This window comes from Gallinula chloropus (assembly GCF_964237585.1).
Source record: "Gallinula chloropus genome assembly, chromosome: 21".
Taxonomy (NCBI): domain Eukaryota; kingdom Metazoa; phylum Chordata; class Aves; order Gruiformes; family Rallidae; genus Gallinula; species Gallinula chloropus.
In genome coordinates this window covers 9,825,115-9,841,747 of record NC_140106.1, presented here as the reverse complement: position 1 = coordinate 9,841,747, position 16,633 = coordinate 9,825,115, and the positions used below count along the sequence as shown (strand labels likewise).

Genomic DNA, 16,633 nt, shown 5'->3' with positions numbered 1-16,633 from the left:
ACTTTAAATCCCCCCACACCCCATCCTAGGCCATCAGAGCTTTATAACTTGAGCAGCCCCATGCTGGGGGTTTCCCTGGCTCTCCAGAGCGTTCTGTGTGCTGTGCCTGGGCATCCCCAGGAAAATGGGAACCCTGATAAATGTGCTGTCAGCTGATTTTGGATGCTCTGGGGATGGCAGCAGGTCCTGGGGAGGTCTGCAGGCAGCCTTGGGGACACACAGGTGCCTGTCCCAGCGTTTCCTGCCATCCCAGCCCTGTGCTGTAACACCACCCACTGCTCCTCTGCATCTTGCACTGGTTTTGTAGTGCTCCCATCTGACTGTACAGGAGGTGATGGGTTTTCTCTGCTCCCAGGCACTTACTATAGGCATTTCAGCAGGTTGTGGTGGGGGGGAAAAGGGGCATTTGAAGGGGGTTTTAGCTAACTTTTCTTGTCTGTGTGGGACTGGTGTGTTAAAATAAGGTTCAGGGCTGTCCAGCCAGGCTCTTGTGACCAAAAAAAAACCCCATCACACTCATCATCATCATGATGCTAGCATGCAGGCTTGGAAGGCAAGGCAATGCAGACTTTAAGGCATCAAAACTGTCATTGAACAGGGAGGGATGGGGCAGTGGGGGGCGCTGAGGAACGTGGCTGCAGAAACCAAGAAGGGAAGAAACTGTCCCCAAAAGACTCACAAACTGGCATCTCCAAAAAGGAATGCACTGCTTTTGGCTTTAGAAATCAAGGCACCTTTGGAGATTTTTATTATTCAAAACCTAAAACCACAGCAAGAACTGCAGTGCAAGGTGCAGCAGTGACCTGTGATGGTCTGTTGCATACTGGGGGCAGGGGGGGACTCTGTGCCAAACCCTCTGATGATGTGGGGCTGCCAGGCTGGGCAGTGCAGAGCAGATGGGATCCAAAAGATGCTCGTTGCTTCCCAGGGTGTGGGCAGTGAAGGTGGTGGCTCCATGGATGTGGTTTTGGCCACCTGCAGCTCACCTCTCTCGCTCCATCTCCTCGAGGCTCTCGGGTGGCTCCCTTGGGAAGCGAGTTGTTCAGTCTCTGGAGGTGGTGATGCGATCCACCTGCAAGAAGGACAGGCAACTGTGAAGGAAGAGCCCTCTGAACAGGGAGGCTCAGCCTTGCTTGGATGCAGGTTGCTGGAAGGAGTGCCAGTCTGGCACCCAGCAACGAGGGCACCGCTGCGGAGAGCCGATGGTTCAGCCCTGGCATAGTGTGGGGTTTGAAACCCCCTGGAGATGAGGGGTATCTGCTTTCTGCAGCGTTAATTCTGGGCTTAAGCAGAGGAGGGCTTTGTGTGTGCAGGGTAACAAGCCAGACGTGGTGGGGAACTCCCTGCAACCAAGATACTGCAGAGAAACGCAGCAGGATGGGGGGTTATTCCTTGATCTCCAGGGACCTGAGATATACCATAGCTCTGTGTCCCTTTCCTGCCTGTTAACAACCACAGGGGATATCGCTGCCTCCTTCACACTCCTGGGACTCTGGTGGGTGCATCCCTTGGGGGGATCGGGTGGTTGTGTGTCAGAGATTGTATTTCTGGGACACTGAGATACAGTTACTGTCAAAACATCCTGTGCAGGATGGAAACTGGATTGTCTGTGGCAAGTCCAGCTCTGGAACTGGGCTGGGCTGGGCTGCTGCATCTCTGAAACAGCCATGGGCTGGGCCATGGGTCTGGCTGTGGCTCTGTGGGGACACGAGCTCCCCAGCTTGTTTGGGGAGAAGGAATTAGCGGCGTCAGGTTCAGGCTCTGTACCTGGCTGGGGGGCTGGATCCCTCACTTGGGGGTTTCTACCTGTTTTCGTTCTGGGAAGCAGCAGCCCCATGAGGTACGTGGCCCTAAGAGCAGCTGTAATCCTTCCTCTATTTTTTTCCAGCCGTAGAATAACAGCAGCAATTTCCTCTGGACCAGGACTGAGCTTTCCACAACCACTGAAACAAGCTGAAACCGTCAAAGACCACGGCGTTCCCAGCCTGGTGAACCCTTGTCCCAGCTGAGCAGTTCCCTGCTTGTTCCTACCAACGAGAGGAGTGTTTCTGAGCTGATGTTTCCACCAGGTCTTGCTGCAGTTCTCTTTTTTTTCCCCTACCCTAATCCCAACCACCCACATCTACTCACCGACAGCTTTTCTCGGAGCCGTGACCAGTGTAAGTCCAGTTACCCACAAGCCCTGGCTGCTGCAAACCAGCTGGTCACATCCAGCTGGTGCATTAAATTGAAGACAGCTACAAATAAATTACAAAGACATTGCTTTTCCATGGAGGCTTTGGCCCCAACACCACTTGCACACACGGTGTGACCCAAGCGGGAGGGGTAAAGTGATGGGATACAGAACGCTGCGTAGAGAAATGGGGCAGAGTTTAAGCTGTGATGGGGTTAGAGGCAGGTCTGAGCTTTCACTGCATCTCTCCAGCTGGCCAGGAGCTGTTCCTGCCCTCTCTGCTCGGCTGGCAGCACTTGGGACCATGACAGCCCCTGTCCCTGGCTGGCAGCACCTCAGGGGTGCAGGCAGCTTCAGCCCCTGCTGACCCCAATCCATACAGCCCCCCAGCACAAACTCCTCCCTAACACCAGCTCCCCTTGCCAGCAGCTGCCTTTCTGGGTTGGCTCATGTGGGCCCCCAGACCCACTTGCCCCCTGCTTTACTGGGATGTGGTACTTGAGGCAATTAGTTGATTAATAAAAGCATTTCAAGCCCTTCCCTAAGCTGTCTGCCAGCTGTGCTAAGGGAGGTGGCACAGCTGCTCTACCTGCAGAGAGGAGGGGGATGAGGACCACTGTTCCCCTTTAACTGCGTGATCAGCAAGGGGTGCAGCGCACGCACCCTGGGTCACAGCAAGCTGTGCCTCAGTGTGTGGGGATGTGGGTCCTGTGTGCAGAACTCCTGACTTAGTGAAACTCTGAAATCCCCTCGAAATTCTGCCCAGCAATGGCTTGAAGTTGCATCCCCAGGGAGGTCACCCTCTGACCGTGCCCGTCCTGTCTTGGCATGGGACGCGCGTGCCTCGGGTCTTCCCCAGTGAACCAGTTGGGGCTGTTTGGAAAGAGGTTTAATTGTCACCAGTGTTTCTGACTGGGCTTGGAAAAGTCTTCCTGGGGATAAGAGATGCTGCAGAAGAAAAAAAAAACAAGGAGGAATGTGAGTCCCTGCCAGAGTTTACAGCAGCACAGTCCAGCGGTGACCACAGGGGCCATTCTGTCTGTCCCAGTAGTGCTCCTGCACTGGTCTCGTGGTGGGGCTGCAAGTGCTGCAGAGAAGGTTTCATTGCCAAAGCATTCTTTTTCCTGGAGTGGGTGAACCAACAGGCACCCTGATGCCCCCCAAGGGTGGCTTTGGTTGTGAAACCAGCTTCCAGGCACATCCTTGGTGCTACCCGATGCGACACGAGTCTTCCTGTGCCAGCAGGCAATGCCTTACCCGGTACTGGGTGTGAGTGGAAGGTGTATTCCAGTGGCAGCTGGAGGCAGGAGAGGCAGCACCTCCTTCATAGTGGTGACTTGCTGGTGTGAGAATGGAGCAGAGAGGCTGCTGCAGCCTGCGTCCTCCATGGCACTACACTCTGCTCTGTGGGATGCTGAGATCCGCTGCTGTCCTGCTTGGCCTGAGGCTCCTGCTCATCCCCTGGACACACATCATCTAATGTGGGTTAATTCTGGGCACAGACAGAAATGAGACGAGTGGGGAGATTTCGCTGCATCCCATGGTTGTTCCCTTAGCAGGAGCTGCAGCATCACTTTGGCACAGCCGGGCTTTGCGTGTGCAGGGCAGCTGTCCCCTTAGTAAGATCTTCAGGTGCCACTGACCTCTCAGGACAAGCCGGCCAGCCCTGGGTGCTGCACATGGCTGAATGTCTGTCCCATGTGCAGGAGCCCTTGGGAGCCAAAATGGCTCTTTTAGCTGGGAGCTGCACTGGTGTCATGTGCGTCTCCGGCGTGTCTGGGCTCAGCGCCGCGCTTGGGATCCCATGTTAAAGGCTCTCGCTGGCCGGACACGGGCAAGCAGCCTGTTTGTTTAAACTTGTTTCCATAGGAATCCGTAAGGACCATGGGAACATAATTTATTTGACCTAAACAATAAAGAATGAAGCTGGGGAGGGGGGAGGGGGAGGAGCCCCATCACAGTCTGGCCTGCGGGCCTGATGTTTTCTCTTAGGCTGGGTAACCTCTTCATCACTGAAAGGACCATCTTGGCAAGTCAGCTTGGGGTTTTTTTTTCTTCTCCTTTGCTTGTTCAGATCCCTGCAGTGTATCCCATCAGCTGATGAATGATAGAAATAGCTCAGAAACAGCCTCTGTTCAAAGCACGCAGGGCAGCTGTGGGGTCAGGCTCGCCATTGGTCACAAACCTTGCTTTGATGTCTGAGCTGGAGCTGAAGAAGCCACATTTGTCCAAGGGCAGTTCAGCCGTCTCTGCAGGCTCATGCTCAGACTGTGCCGCTTTGGCTTGGCTTTGGAACGGGGCAGTGCTGCTCTCCTGCCCAATAAATGGCATCTGTAAGGCTGTGTAGAGCAGCAGGGGCTCCAGGGAAGCTGGGGGGGGTGGATGCAGGGAATGGAGCTGTAGCAGAGGTGGGAGACACAGCCGAGCTGTGGCAGCGTGTTGCCTGTTGGCCCTCCTGAGCTGTAGGAGCTGGAAACACCACGAGCCAGAAATAGATCTAATAGCAGCAAGGAGATGAGGGAAGAGAAGCCTGGCAAAGGGGGGGTGTGGGCTGGCGATGGAGACAGTCCAGGATGCTCCACGGAGATGAATTTCCATTCCCCTGCAACGTTTTTTACTGTTTCCCCAGAAGTCCCATCAGCAAAGGCCCCCAAATCCTCTCCTTACTGCCACGGGGTGCTGCTGTGGCACAGCACAGTGATGCCGGGGAGCTCAGGACCCGCAAGCCGAACCGGTTGGGATGTCCAGTGGGTACCGCTGGGCTGCCCCGAACCTGCGCTCCCCGGCTCTGTGCCAAGCAGGGGAGGTCCGTCACTTTGCCTGGGCACCACCGCGACGAGCCTGCTTTCTTCGGGGGGAGGAGCGGGGATTATAAACCAGCTTGTGCGCTTTCTGAGGGGGTGCGAGGAGCTTTTCACAAACCCAGCAGTGCCACCTACAGACACCGACCTGCCCAGCGCCCAGCAGGCTGCTGCAGAGGAACGGCTCCTTCTGCGACATCACACCCAGGAGTCAATTTTAGGGGCAAACCCAGTCCCCTTTGTCCTGCCTCTGACCAGCAAAACTATTGCAAGGTGCCATTTTCTTTCTAAACTCTTCTGTGCCCAGAAGGGGTCTGGGGCAAGAATTCCCCACGGTGTATCCTGACTGATGCTTCCCCACCGAGCATCTTTCAGCGACCAGAGAACCAGCTGGTTTTGCAGAGCCAGGTGCCACTGCTCTGATCCTGGGTGCCATGTGGGTGCTTTCTGTGCACACAGGTGTGCTCTGCCGTGGTGAAAACCAGTTTAACTGGAGAGCACCCTGAAATGCATCAGTAAATTAAAGCAGCTCGAGGCTCAGCACTGAAGCCCACGTGCTGTGGAAGTGTGTGAAGCGTCAGGGATGCTCTCCAAGGGGACAGGAGTGCTTTGGAGCAGGTGATGTGGTCTCATCGGTTCCAAGCAAATGTTACCCCCTGCCCATAAATCTGGGAGCTTGTTTCTCTCCAAACCTCAAGCTGTGTGAGGCTGACTCTGACGTCAGGGAGGAAGGGTCTCCGTGCAGGGGGCTCAGCCCCTCATCGTGCCGCTTTGAGCCGCATTAGGGTTTGAGGAGATGGCTTTCTGGCAACCAGAGCCCAGCCCTGACTCACACACAACCCTTGGCATTTCTCTTCTAGCTGCCAGTTCATGAGTTCAGTTAAAACGTGCTGCCACAACACGTGTGTCAATGGCTGGGTGGGGGAACAAGCAAAGGAGAAGCCTGGCAGTGTGCTGCAGTCACCAGGTACCACACAGGTACCTGCTATGACACAGCTCACAGTTCAGAGTGCAGACTTGGAATGGGTTCAAGGGGGGGTTGGGGGTGTCCCCTCCCCGTGCACTTGGAAAAGCAGCCAGCCCACAGCTCCTGGAGTTCCCGCCTGTAGCCTGAGAAGTAAATGGTCGTGTCACTGTGTTGGGAAGGTGCTACCTGCCAGGCATCTTCCCAGGGTGCTGCTCTGCTTCCTTCAGTGTCCTGAGCAGACGTGACCGACAGCGACGCCAGCGGGAGCGCGATGCCTCGAGCTGCTTGCCCTGGTTTTAGGACACCAACACAACCTAGAACTGCTGTTTGCTTTTGCAGAGCCAGGCGAGCAGACATGGAGCATCCTGCTCCCAACATCCACACAGGCACCGAGGACATGTGGGCAGATGCTGGTTCAGGGCAGGAAGCCACGCAGAGCAACCTCCTGCCCTTCGGTACCGGTACAGAAGTGTTTGTGGGAAGAGCAAGTCCAGGCTGCTCACTCCATCTTGGAAAACAAATGCTCCTGTTTGAGATTCTTCCCCTGGAGAGCCAAGGGTCCCTGAGGAAATTAATCCATGAATGGCTCTGACTGGAGGAGGGGTGGAATTTCAGACAGTCCTTTGTCATTGCGGGTTCCGCTTACCCTTATCCCGGCATTTTTTAGATATGACCAATCTAAGGCCCCAGCTGTTGCCATACAGGAATGTTCCCTTAATTGTCCATTCCAGCCCTCCCTATACCGTGCTGCCATCCTCTGCTGCTGGGTTTGCAAAGCAGCCTGGGCCTCACCCAAACAAGGTTCTTTCTAGAAAAAGAAGCTGTGAGCACAGGGTGTGCGTGGGGTGCACTGACCGCGGCTTCTCCTGGAGATGGAAAAGCGGTTGTGAAATAGGAATTAAGGTAAGGAAGGTCATACCAACTGTCCTGCCTTAGTTGATGGGCTTTATTCTTGGTAGTGACACAACCATGGCTGGGAAGGGGCAGCCAAAGTATCGCCCATCTTGGCCATGAAGAAAAGCCCATCCGGTTAGGAGCAAAGCGAGTCAAGCCCTGTGGCCTTCAGCTTCGTACCTACAGCCCCCAACTTTCACAGGAGATCCCTGTTCTTTAGAGGATTTCACTAAAGACCAGCAATTCCATTTGGTTAATGTAGGGCACTTGATTTTATTCAAAGGGTGAGATACAAAAAAAGTAAGCAAAAAGACAGAACCCAAATTATAAAACACTACGGCCAGAAGGAAGACACCTTCTGCCTACAGCACACAACAGGAAACAAGATACAGACTGGTCCCCACAAACTAAGCCAGCTGGGTATGTACAAGCAGAGGCAAACGGATCTAGAAGGGAAGCAAGGGTGGTATTTGCCACTTCAAATGTCTATTTACATAAACTGAATTGAAGGCAAATAGTTTTCTTTCCTTTTATTCGGAACAAATACTTCTGTTTCTTCTTCTTCCCGGATCTGATGTAGAGAAGGGACTCCATGCTTTGAGGCAAGTTTGGTACACTCAGGTAAGGTCTAAAATTAGCCACAGCTAAACACTGACATGCTACTGCAAGTGCTGAATGCCAACCCCTCCCTCCATCCAAAATGCTGCTGCCAGGCACCTACTCATGGCATCAAGGGCTATTGGTGACAGGTGGAGAGGAGAGCAGCCTCACTGCATGAACATGTTGGTCCTCCTTATGCCTGTGGATGTTTCAGGCTGCAGCTTAACCAAGCCTGGACTGCCTAGGCTGGTCTCAAGGCTCCTCCACCCTGAGCAGCATTACACATGGCTGCCACCTGGCTCAGTACAGCGGGGTTGAGACTACGCAAATACAGGTGTCAAGGCAGCTTTCAGGCTCGAAAGGCATCCCTGTGTTAGTGGTACCTAATGACCTGTGAGGCACGAAGGCTGCACTCAAAAGGAGATGGAGTTTGCTCTGTCACTGCCACCCCAGTACTGGTTCAGGCTCTCCAAGAGCAAGCACGTGTGCAGACAGTGCTGACCCCTCAGACAGACCCGGCACTGAGCTGTCCCAGCCCTGCTGCAGCCCAGCTGAGGGTGGCACAGCCAGCATTCCCAGTGCACGTGGAATAATAACCTTACTAGTGATGTGCAATTCATCTGAGATCAGCTGGGCTGAGCCTCAAGTTCTCCAGTCATTGGTAATCATCACAAACGACCCTACACAAACCACCCTATGGCTTCCTCCCTTGAGGCTGCTGCAGACATGGATGAGGAGAAGGGTCACTCAAACCAAACTAAGTCCCAGCCAAAGCAGCCAGCAAGAGGCAGCTGCTATTGTGAATGGCAGCGCCCTTTATCAGTATTTACCTGTGGCTGAATTTTAGTGACAGGGTTATTGGATTTTCAAACACTTCAATTAGGAAGGAGGGAATTTTACTGGCTCAGTAGGCAAAACATTCATTTTTTTGGAGAGCAGAAGAGTGTGACTGGCTGTTAATAAATACCACAAGACATTCTAAAAGTTTCCTAAGGAAAAAGCAACACCGTCTGTTCGTCAAAATGCAACACATCGAGACAAAATGAGGTAAGGGAAGCTACCAAGAGTCCTTGAGACATTCTCACATCACATGGGCATGGCAATTAACAACAACAAGATGCTTCACGGATTCCCTACCATGCTCATCAGAGAAATTCTTCATAGCAAGTGTGCTCCACAGCATCCTTTGACATCACCCACTCCCACATCCCACAGCCCAGCTGCAAGCAGTGAATGAAGCTCTCTTTTGGCAGGCAAGACTTGGACACGCTGGCGACTCGGGGAACGCAGAGGTGGGTTCTGCCTTTCCTTCTGACCATTGAACCCATCATGGGTTAATGCCTTAAACTGCAGAGTAAGGATTCACCCATCACAGCACCAAACCAACCAGCTCAGCAATATCCATGGTTACGCTCAACATTTCTAACTTAAGACTCCTGGTCTTTGGTCCTCGTGCCTACAACTTGCTTTCCAAACACTCAGCAGCCTGTGTCGTTGAACGGTTTCCTGGAGAGCAGCTCAGATTTGACAGGGACAGCTAGATAAAAGCAATGCTGGCTGAGTTTCTTCTGAGTGGAAGAGGAGAAAAAGAACTTGCAGGGTTCTTTGATGTGGGATCCCGTGGGATGGGATACTGCAAGTCCTCATGCTGGGTGCACCGGGGGAACCCTGCCTTGATGCCAGCCCTCTGCTGTAAGGTTTGCAGAGCTTCTCTTCTCTTAAAGAAGCTGAATGGGAAGAGGGGGAGGAAGAGGAACCTTCTTCAAACTGTTAGCACTGAGCATGCCTTGGTTTTTCCTTAAGGGCAAGTATCATCTTCCCATGAAGCAGGGAGTCTACTGGTCACGTTTAGCAGAGGCACACGGCTCTTACCGGTCGGTGCCTCACAAGCAACTGCTGTGTAAATAAAATGTGTATTTACTACTCTGCTCTTAAACAGACACTGGCAGCACAACGTAAATTAATGGTCTGAGTAAGATGTATCAGTGCACCTACAGAGCTTGGTGTTGGGAAGCTGGTTCCAGGCACGCAGCGATCCGTTCTCACAGCAAAACCAAGCCTTGAGCTGCCCCCCAAGTTAAACAGTTCCTGTGGTTTATAGAAAGTGGAATTGCTGCTGCCACAGACTTTGGAAAGGCCTCAGGCTGAGCAGTCACCTCCCCCTGCACAACTCCACCTGCCTGGCTGCCCCTTCAGCAGAGCCCAGCGTCTGGAAGGGGATGGGGCAGATGACTTGTTGAGCAGCGCTGTGCGCTGTGCAGCCTGGTTTTCTCTTTATGGTGCATGTGTGAAAGCTCATTCAAAGCCCATCAGGCCAGTAGGAAATTGAGAGAATATATATATTCACAGAAAATACACAGCCAACTGTGCTGTGATGACTCTGAAAAAGTCAGTGTGAAGTCTTGAAGGCGTGTTTGCTGGGTAAGTCCTGATCCTCTGCAAGCTTGATATAAAACTATTACCCAGGTGTAGATTTCTGTCGTGTCACTGGAGCCTTTTGCATCCCCTCTGCTTTGAGACCAGTAGAATTTGCCAAAAGTCACCTGCGAGCTGCTCCTAAACCAGAACCCGTGCTTTCATTAAAGGACTCAGCAAGCCTCAGACAGGGAGCTGGAGTGCCACCTCTCTGCCAGGGAGGTGCAAGGCAGAAACTTTCTCCTACACCTTCAGACTAGTAAGCGACCCGCAGCAGCACCGAGTCGGTTCCTTAGTGACAGAGCTCAGTTCAAGGGGAAAACCCCTCAACTTCCTTCTACACGGTTCAAAAAATCCCCCCAGGAGCAACAACCAGAGGCCAGCACAAGCACAAGCACTGTTCATACTCCTCTCTCCTCAGTAAGCATCCGCGCTGAGTCCGCTTACACTCGAAGGCGTGAGCTCCGCTGTCTTGGCGGGCGCCGCTACAGGTACACGCTGGCGTGACGCAGAGCATCGCGGCCGGTCAGTCTGAGATTGTCACTTGCTTGGTATTTGGCATGGATAAAATCCTTCAGAGGCCACGTTCCTTTCTCATGCCCCTGTGCCTCAAACTGAGGAGGCTGTGGCAGGTCAGTTCAATTCCCTTTTGAGCCTGAGGCAGAAGATGGCCCCAAAACGCTGGTTTACAGCTTTGTTGGCTGTTAAAATACCTGCACAAGCATGACCAGTTAACAGCTCCTCTTCCAGTTGTGTATTGTGGCATCCTGCTTTGCTGCCTGAGAGCATGACAAGCAATTCATTCATGGGTTTCTCATCGACAAATGGAATGAGCCACACCGGGCTAAGAAACAATGGCATTGTCTGCAAGCAGAGTGGAGGGCCCCTTACCTAAAGGACTCTGTCATCTTTAAAGAAAACCATTTAACAGCTTTCATGGAAGTCTACTGTTCAAAAAAACCCCAAAGTTATTGACACAGCATGTGGAATCAGTTTGACAATCACTAATGCAATGGAATTATGGTGATCTTAGACACAAACAATGATTTTTACCAAAATAAGATTTACCTAGGGGACTTTAAAATCAAGTTATTTTGGTACCAAAAAAAAGTCTTTCGTTTAATTCCCCTTTGCCCCTATGATTCAGATGGTCTTTCACTCTACAGTTACGGCCTTGGCCAGATTTCTTGGGAAATCAACCTGCAGAGAGGGAGGAGAAAGAACATGCTTGTGAGTATTGACACACTTGTGTAGAGCTTCATAACGTGGGGAACGTTTGTCCTGTGGTTAAACTGCCAACGACTGAACAGACTCTCCTGCTAATTCAGGGTAATTGGTGGAGAAAGAAGTCCATAAACCTCAATTCTTAGGGGTCCCCTGTCAAGGGCTAAGGAGTCCCTCTAGACTATGGTGTTACAGTGCTCTGAGGGGGACTGGAAGAGGCTGGTGTCTGTATTAAGATGGAACACCCAACGCAGACAGGCCCTGCTTGCCAAACATCCTTCCACGTGCATCCTCACCTTCCTGCCAGCTCCCTGCCAGCCTGAACGCTGCTACCAGGACACAGGCACGTGTCCCAACCCAAACTGTGCAAGACTCAGCCAAGCATACCAGGCTGCCCTCAAGGAGTTACACAGACAACCCCCAGAGGCTTCCAACATCACCTGGCACAGCGTTTCCAGACCTACAGGCAGCACAGAAGGGAAGGAGCGCTGTACTTACATCATATCCTCTGAGAACTGCGAGGTGGAAAGCCAGAAGCTGGAGGGGGATAACGCTCAATATCCCCTGCAGACAGTCCACTGAGTGAGGAACTTTGATTGTTCTCTTATTGTTCTTAATTGTCTCGATGTCTTCCTTGTCACAGATCACGACCGGTCGCCCCTGTAACAGAAGGGAAGGTTGGACAACAGAACAGGGCTGGAAGGTGCTTTTCTCACTTCTGCTCAGAGCACCCGGGAAGAGCTTTGAATGGAATTCAGGAGGAGACAGCTGAGCATCCCTTGCAGCCTATTCCAAGGGGTAAACAAACCCCAACAGGCTTCAGAGGAGCAACTGGGTCTGGGGCCTGCAATACAAGAAAGATGTAGAACTGTTGGGGAGGGGTCAGAGGAGCCACGGAGATGCTCAGAGGGCTGGAGCAGCTCCCCTATGGAGAGAGGCTGAGGGAGCTGGGCTGGGTCAGCCTGGAGAAGAGAAGGCTGTGGGGGGACCTCATTGCAGCCTCCCAGTGCCTGAAGGGAATTTACAAATAGGAGGGGAATCAACTTTTTACAAGGATAGATAATGGCAGGACAAGGGGGGTGGAGTGAAGCTAAAGGAGGGAATGTTTAGATTAGATATTAGGGGGAAGTTCTTTACAGAGAGAGTGGTGAGGGGCTGGAACAGGCTGCCCAGAGAGGGGGTGGGTGCCCCATCCCTGGGGATGTTCAAGGCCAGGTTGGATGGGGCCCTGGGCAACCTTGTGTAGCTCCAGGCCTGGAGGTTGGTGTCCCTACCTGTGGCAAGGGGGTTGGAGCTCTGTGACCCTTGGGGTCCCTCCCAACCCAGGCCAGGCTGTGATTCTATGAACTGAATTCATGGTTCAGGCAGTGGTGAATGGCCTGGGTACCCTGCAAACTGGTTTGATGTTAAAAGCAACATTTCTGATGCACCACAAGCCTGTACAGGTACTCACTTGCCGTGCAATGACCTGCTGGAGGGCATTCTGGCACTTGGCATACGTATGGTCTCTCATGATGATCATGATAACGGGCATGAGCTTGTCCACCAGCGCGAGAGGGCCGTGCTTCAGCTCACCCGCCAGTATCCCCTCGGAGTGCATGTAGGTAATTTCTTTGATTTTCTAGATGGGGGAAAAAAAGGGAATTCATAAAGCTCTGGACAAACTTTTCATTTCTTTTTCTTTCTTTTTAACCATCAACACCTACAGTTACAGAGTCACAGAATCTCCAGGTTGGAAAAGACCTTTGAGATCATTAAGTCCAACTGTCCCTGTCCTGTGCTAAACCATAGTCCTTAGTACCCCATCTACCCATCTTTTAAATCCATCCAGGGTTGGTGACTCAGCCGCTTCCTGAGCAGCCTGTGCCAGTGCCCCAGAACCCTTTCTGGGAAGAACCTTTCCCCAGTGTCTGATCTGACCCTGCCCTGGGGCAGCTTGAGACCATCTCCCTTTGTCCCATCTCCTGTCCCCTGGCTGAAGAGACCATCCCCCACCTCTCTGCACCCTCCTGGCAGGGCAGGGGAGGTGGGGAGAAGGTCTCCCCTCAGCCTCCTCTTCTCCAGGCTGAACACCCCCAGCTCCCTCAGCTGCTCCTCAGAGGATTTGCCCTCCAGCCCCTTCCCCAGCCTGGTTGCCCTTCTCTGGACTCGCTCCAGGACTTCAATGTCCTTCTTACTGTGAGGAGCCCAGAACTGGACCCAGCACTCGAGGTGCAGCCTCACCAGTGCCCAGTCCAGGGGCACAATCTCCTCCTCAGACCTACTGGCCACACTATTTCTGACACAAGCCAGGATGCCACTGGCTTTCCTGGCCGCCTGGGCACACTGCTGGCTCATGTTCAGATGCAGTCACCCAACACCCCCAGGTCCTTCTCTGCCTGACAGCTCTCCAGCCAGTCTCCCCCAGCCTGTAGAGCTGCATGGGGTTGTTGTGTCCCATATGCAGGACTCTACACCTGGCCTTGTTAAACCTCATCTCAACGGTCTCAGCCCATCAGTCCAGTCTGTTCAGGTCAAACACCAAACCCCCCAGAGCCCTTAACACTGTGCTGTCAGCAAGTGTTATCTCTCCTCACAGCCTGGAACTGGGCAGGCAAATGCAAAGTGGATGTGTGACAGCACTTGTAACAACAGGAATCTCCTCAGAGGTAGAAGCTGCAGTATAGAGGCTGTACTAGAACAACTTGTAGCCACATGTGAGCCCAGTACTAAGTATGTTCGAACTGGCATTACATAAAGAAATCTCTCACCAAAGCTCCCTCAAGACAGGTGGCGTAATGGTAGCCACGTCCCATGATGAGAACAGACTTCTGATGGTAGAGCTCCGTGGCCAGCTTCTGGATTTCATCATCCATACTCAGCACTTCTTTAATTAAGTCTAGAAGGGAAGAGAAGAACTCAAGTTGCAGATGCTCTCAAACCACGTCTCCACGGATAGCAGTGGGTCGCCTAGAGACTGGGCTCGGTATTTCAGCAGTCCCAGTCAGTGGGCTGAAGTCACCAGAGAGAACACGGGTGCAGTTATTGCTGACAGCCATGCTGCACTCATCAGGCACCCTCAGTCTCTCAAAGCCAAGTTCTGGCAGTGCTGAAGTTCACCCTTGCTGCTGAGCTTCCCCTGGTGAGGCCAATCCACGCGGCAGTTCCTACCTGGCAGCCCCTTCAGGCCACGCATGATTTCCTTGCGCCTTTCCTGCATAGAGATTCTGTCATCACACATCATCAGAGCAAACATCACCAAAGAGACAAACTGGCTGGTATAAGCCTAAGAAGGGGCAAGGAAAGAGAGAGAGAGAGAGAGAAACCATGTCATTAAGACAGTAACCAAACAGTTGTCACCTACTACACAAAATCCTTTTGACTGGCAGTTGACTTGACTCAACACAGAACCACGTGGCAGCTTTCACTCCAATGAGGTAGCAAAGATGAACACAACATTCACAGGGCAAATCTCATGTGAGCAAATCTCAACTGGACACCTGCGATGGCAAAATCTCCTCCTACTCCAAGAGCTTAAGATGCAACAAGCCAAGTGGAGAATTTCCAAGATTCCCTGGTGTGTCACCGCACCTCTGTCCTTCTTTACTGCAAGAAAACACTGGGAGCTTGAAGAGAGGCAGACCTGCTGCCTGGGGATGGACAGCAGAAGCCCATCTGGCCATTGCAGCAGGACAGTTAGCTGAAATTCTTTTGGGCCACACTCAGGGAACACAAAGGCAGCTGAAAGGGTAAGTGGTTTCCCACCCCCTCTTCTTTAAGACCAGACTCTGAACTCTTCATCCAGGTAGGGCTCCATATTTGCCTAAAAGACCACAGTGTTGCTGACTTTAGGGAAAAACCAGTGAAATTGGTGCTTGAGTGAAAGCAATTCTATCTGCACAAACATCATGGGCACAGCATCAAACCACTGTCACAACATCCAGCCTCTGAAGTCCTGACAGAGGTTATGAAAAGGTCTGTGGTGGCAGCCTGGGAGTGAAGCTGCTTAGAAAGAGGATGAAGCTCTGTAGTACTTCTGTCCCTCCCCAAACAGTGATGACACACCCCATGTCTTGCTGTACTGGAGAAGATTTAAATAGCTCTGAAGGAATCTAGAAAAGCTTCAGCTGTGGCGACTAGCAGGGTTTGATATGGAATGGGATCTACTTTGTTTTGGTGCAGCTGAGGGTCACAGAGTACACAGCACCACACACTCCTGCTAACGATGCTCGGGCTGTCAGAGTACATTCTCAGCACGAAGTTCTGGGCAACCTTAGGGCAGAAGCTTTTCATCTCTCAGATATGCACAACTTTGGTGGCTCCCCACATTGCCAGAGAGAGAGAAAAATGCCATTTTCAGTTCTCTCCACACTGTAATGTTGGCTGTGTGAAAACAACCCAGGGACAAACAACTCCTTCAAGAGTTTCTTGTAAGAGACTCATGAATTTTCCATGATCAAATTCCCCAATGAACTATTAAACTCAAATGTGGTTTTTGGCTGAATTTATGTAACAGATTGACATCATCTCGCCTCTAAATATAACTAAATCAAAGCAGATTTCACCCTGCAGAAGCACTTCATCAGAAGGAAATGCAGCAAAGGGAGTTATTTCACACTGTATCAGGCATAGCCAGATGCACTGACTGAAGAGTAACTGTTAGGTGGACACCAATTCTGGTTTTCTGGTAAAAGACTCTTCCCCTACTTGCCCATTGTACAGTTTTAACATCCCACTTTCTTTAGTAAAGCAGTGCTGTTAAGGGCAGCACTTTTCAGCCTATTTTATTATTAGATTTTAGTTTAAACCTGCACCTCAAGACAAGTAAGGGCAAAGGGAATTCTTGCTTCTTAGGGAACACTGCTCCCCAAGCCCCCCTGCCTTCCAATGTTTAATGTGGCTGCCTTAAAACAGTAGAAAAAGCAAATGAAGAGCATTGCTGGGCACATGGTTTTTTACACAACTATTAACAGCAACTGGCAAAAAGGGAATAGGAAGCATTTAGCAGAGGACCCGTGCTACAGCCAATGCTTTTGGGGGCAGTTTCAGTACTAACAATCAGTGAGGTCTCTCAGCTTCTGACTTACCTTGGTACTGGCAACCCCAATCTCTGGTCCTGCATTGATGTGGACCCCACAATCTGTCTCTCGTGATATGGAGCTGCCAACTGTGTTAGTTATTCCTACAGTTAAGGCTCCCCTTTCTTTGCAGTACCGGAGACCCATCAAGGTATCAGCTGTCTCACCTGAAAAGACAGATATAAACCCACGGTGATTTCCCAGGCAGAACCTCAGAGGTTTGTATTTGCTGTTCAGTTGTTACTTCAGCCCCAGTGTGCTATGTTTTAACCCTAAAAAGAAGAGGGGGAAATCTGGAAATCCCAAAACCAAACCGTGGTGTTTGGTGTAAGGAAAAGTCAGCATTCTGCCTGTGGTCAGAAACCCAAACATTCTGAAAAATGAGGCAGTCCAAGTGCACCTTCTTTAAGAAAACCAATTTTCTTCCTTTTCCTGCCTGATGAAAAGCCCCCTGGGGTGAGGTGAGGGAGTGTGTGGGAGCATTAGTGTACAGTGGATGCAG

The 16,633-nt window shown here is 51.8% G+C and overlaps 1 protein-coding gene across 2 annotated transcripts in view; it reads right to left on the bottom strand.

Annotated features, from left to right (window-relative positions):
* Positions 1-722: 722 nt before the first annotated feature.
* GFPT1 (glutamine--fructose-6-phosphate transaminase 1) overlaps positions 723-16,633 on the bottom strand; it is a 44,363-nt gene continuing 28,452 nt past the window's right edge. The window contains exons 14-19 of one of the 2 annotated variants that reach the window (XM_084273922.1): positions 16,141-16,298; positions 14,225-14,339; positions 13,825-13,952; positions 12,528-12,695; positions 11,573-11,734; positions 723-1,072 (exon numbers count right to left, since the gene is read on the bottom strand). In XM_084273922.1, the coding sequence (XP_084130048.1) occupies positions 1,043-1,072; positions 11,573-11,734; positions 12,528-12,695; positions 13,825-13,952; positions 14,225-14,339; positions 16,141-16,298 (761 nt within the window). In that variant the 3' untranslated portion in view covers positions 723-1,042. Of the gene's footprint in view, positions 1,073-10,874; positions 11,051-11,572; positions 11,735-12,527; positions 12,696-13,824; positions 13,953-14,224; positions 14,340-16,140; positions 16,299-16,633 lie in introns of those variants that run through there. The other variant, XM_084273921.1, reaches the window with a different exon arrangement.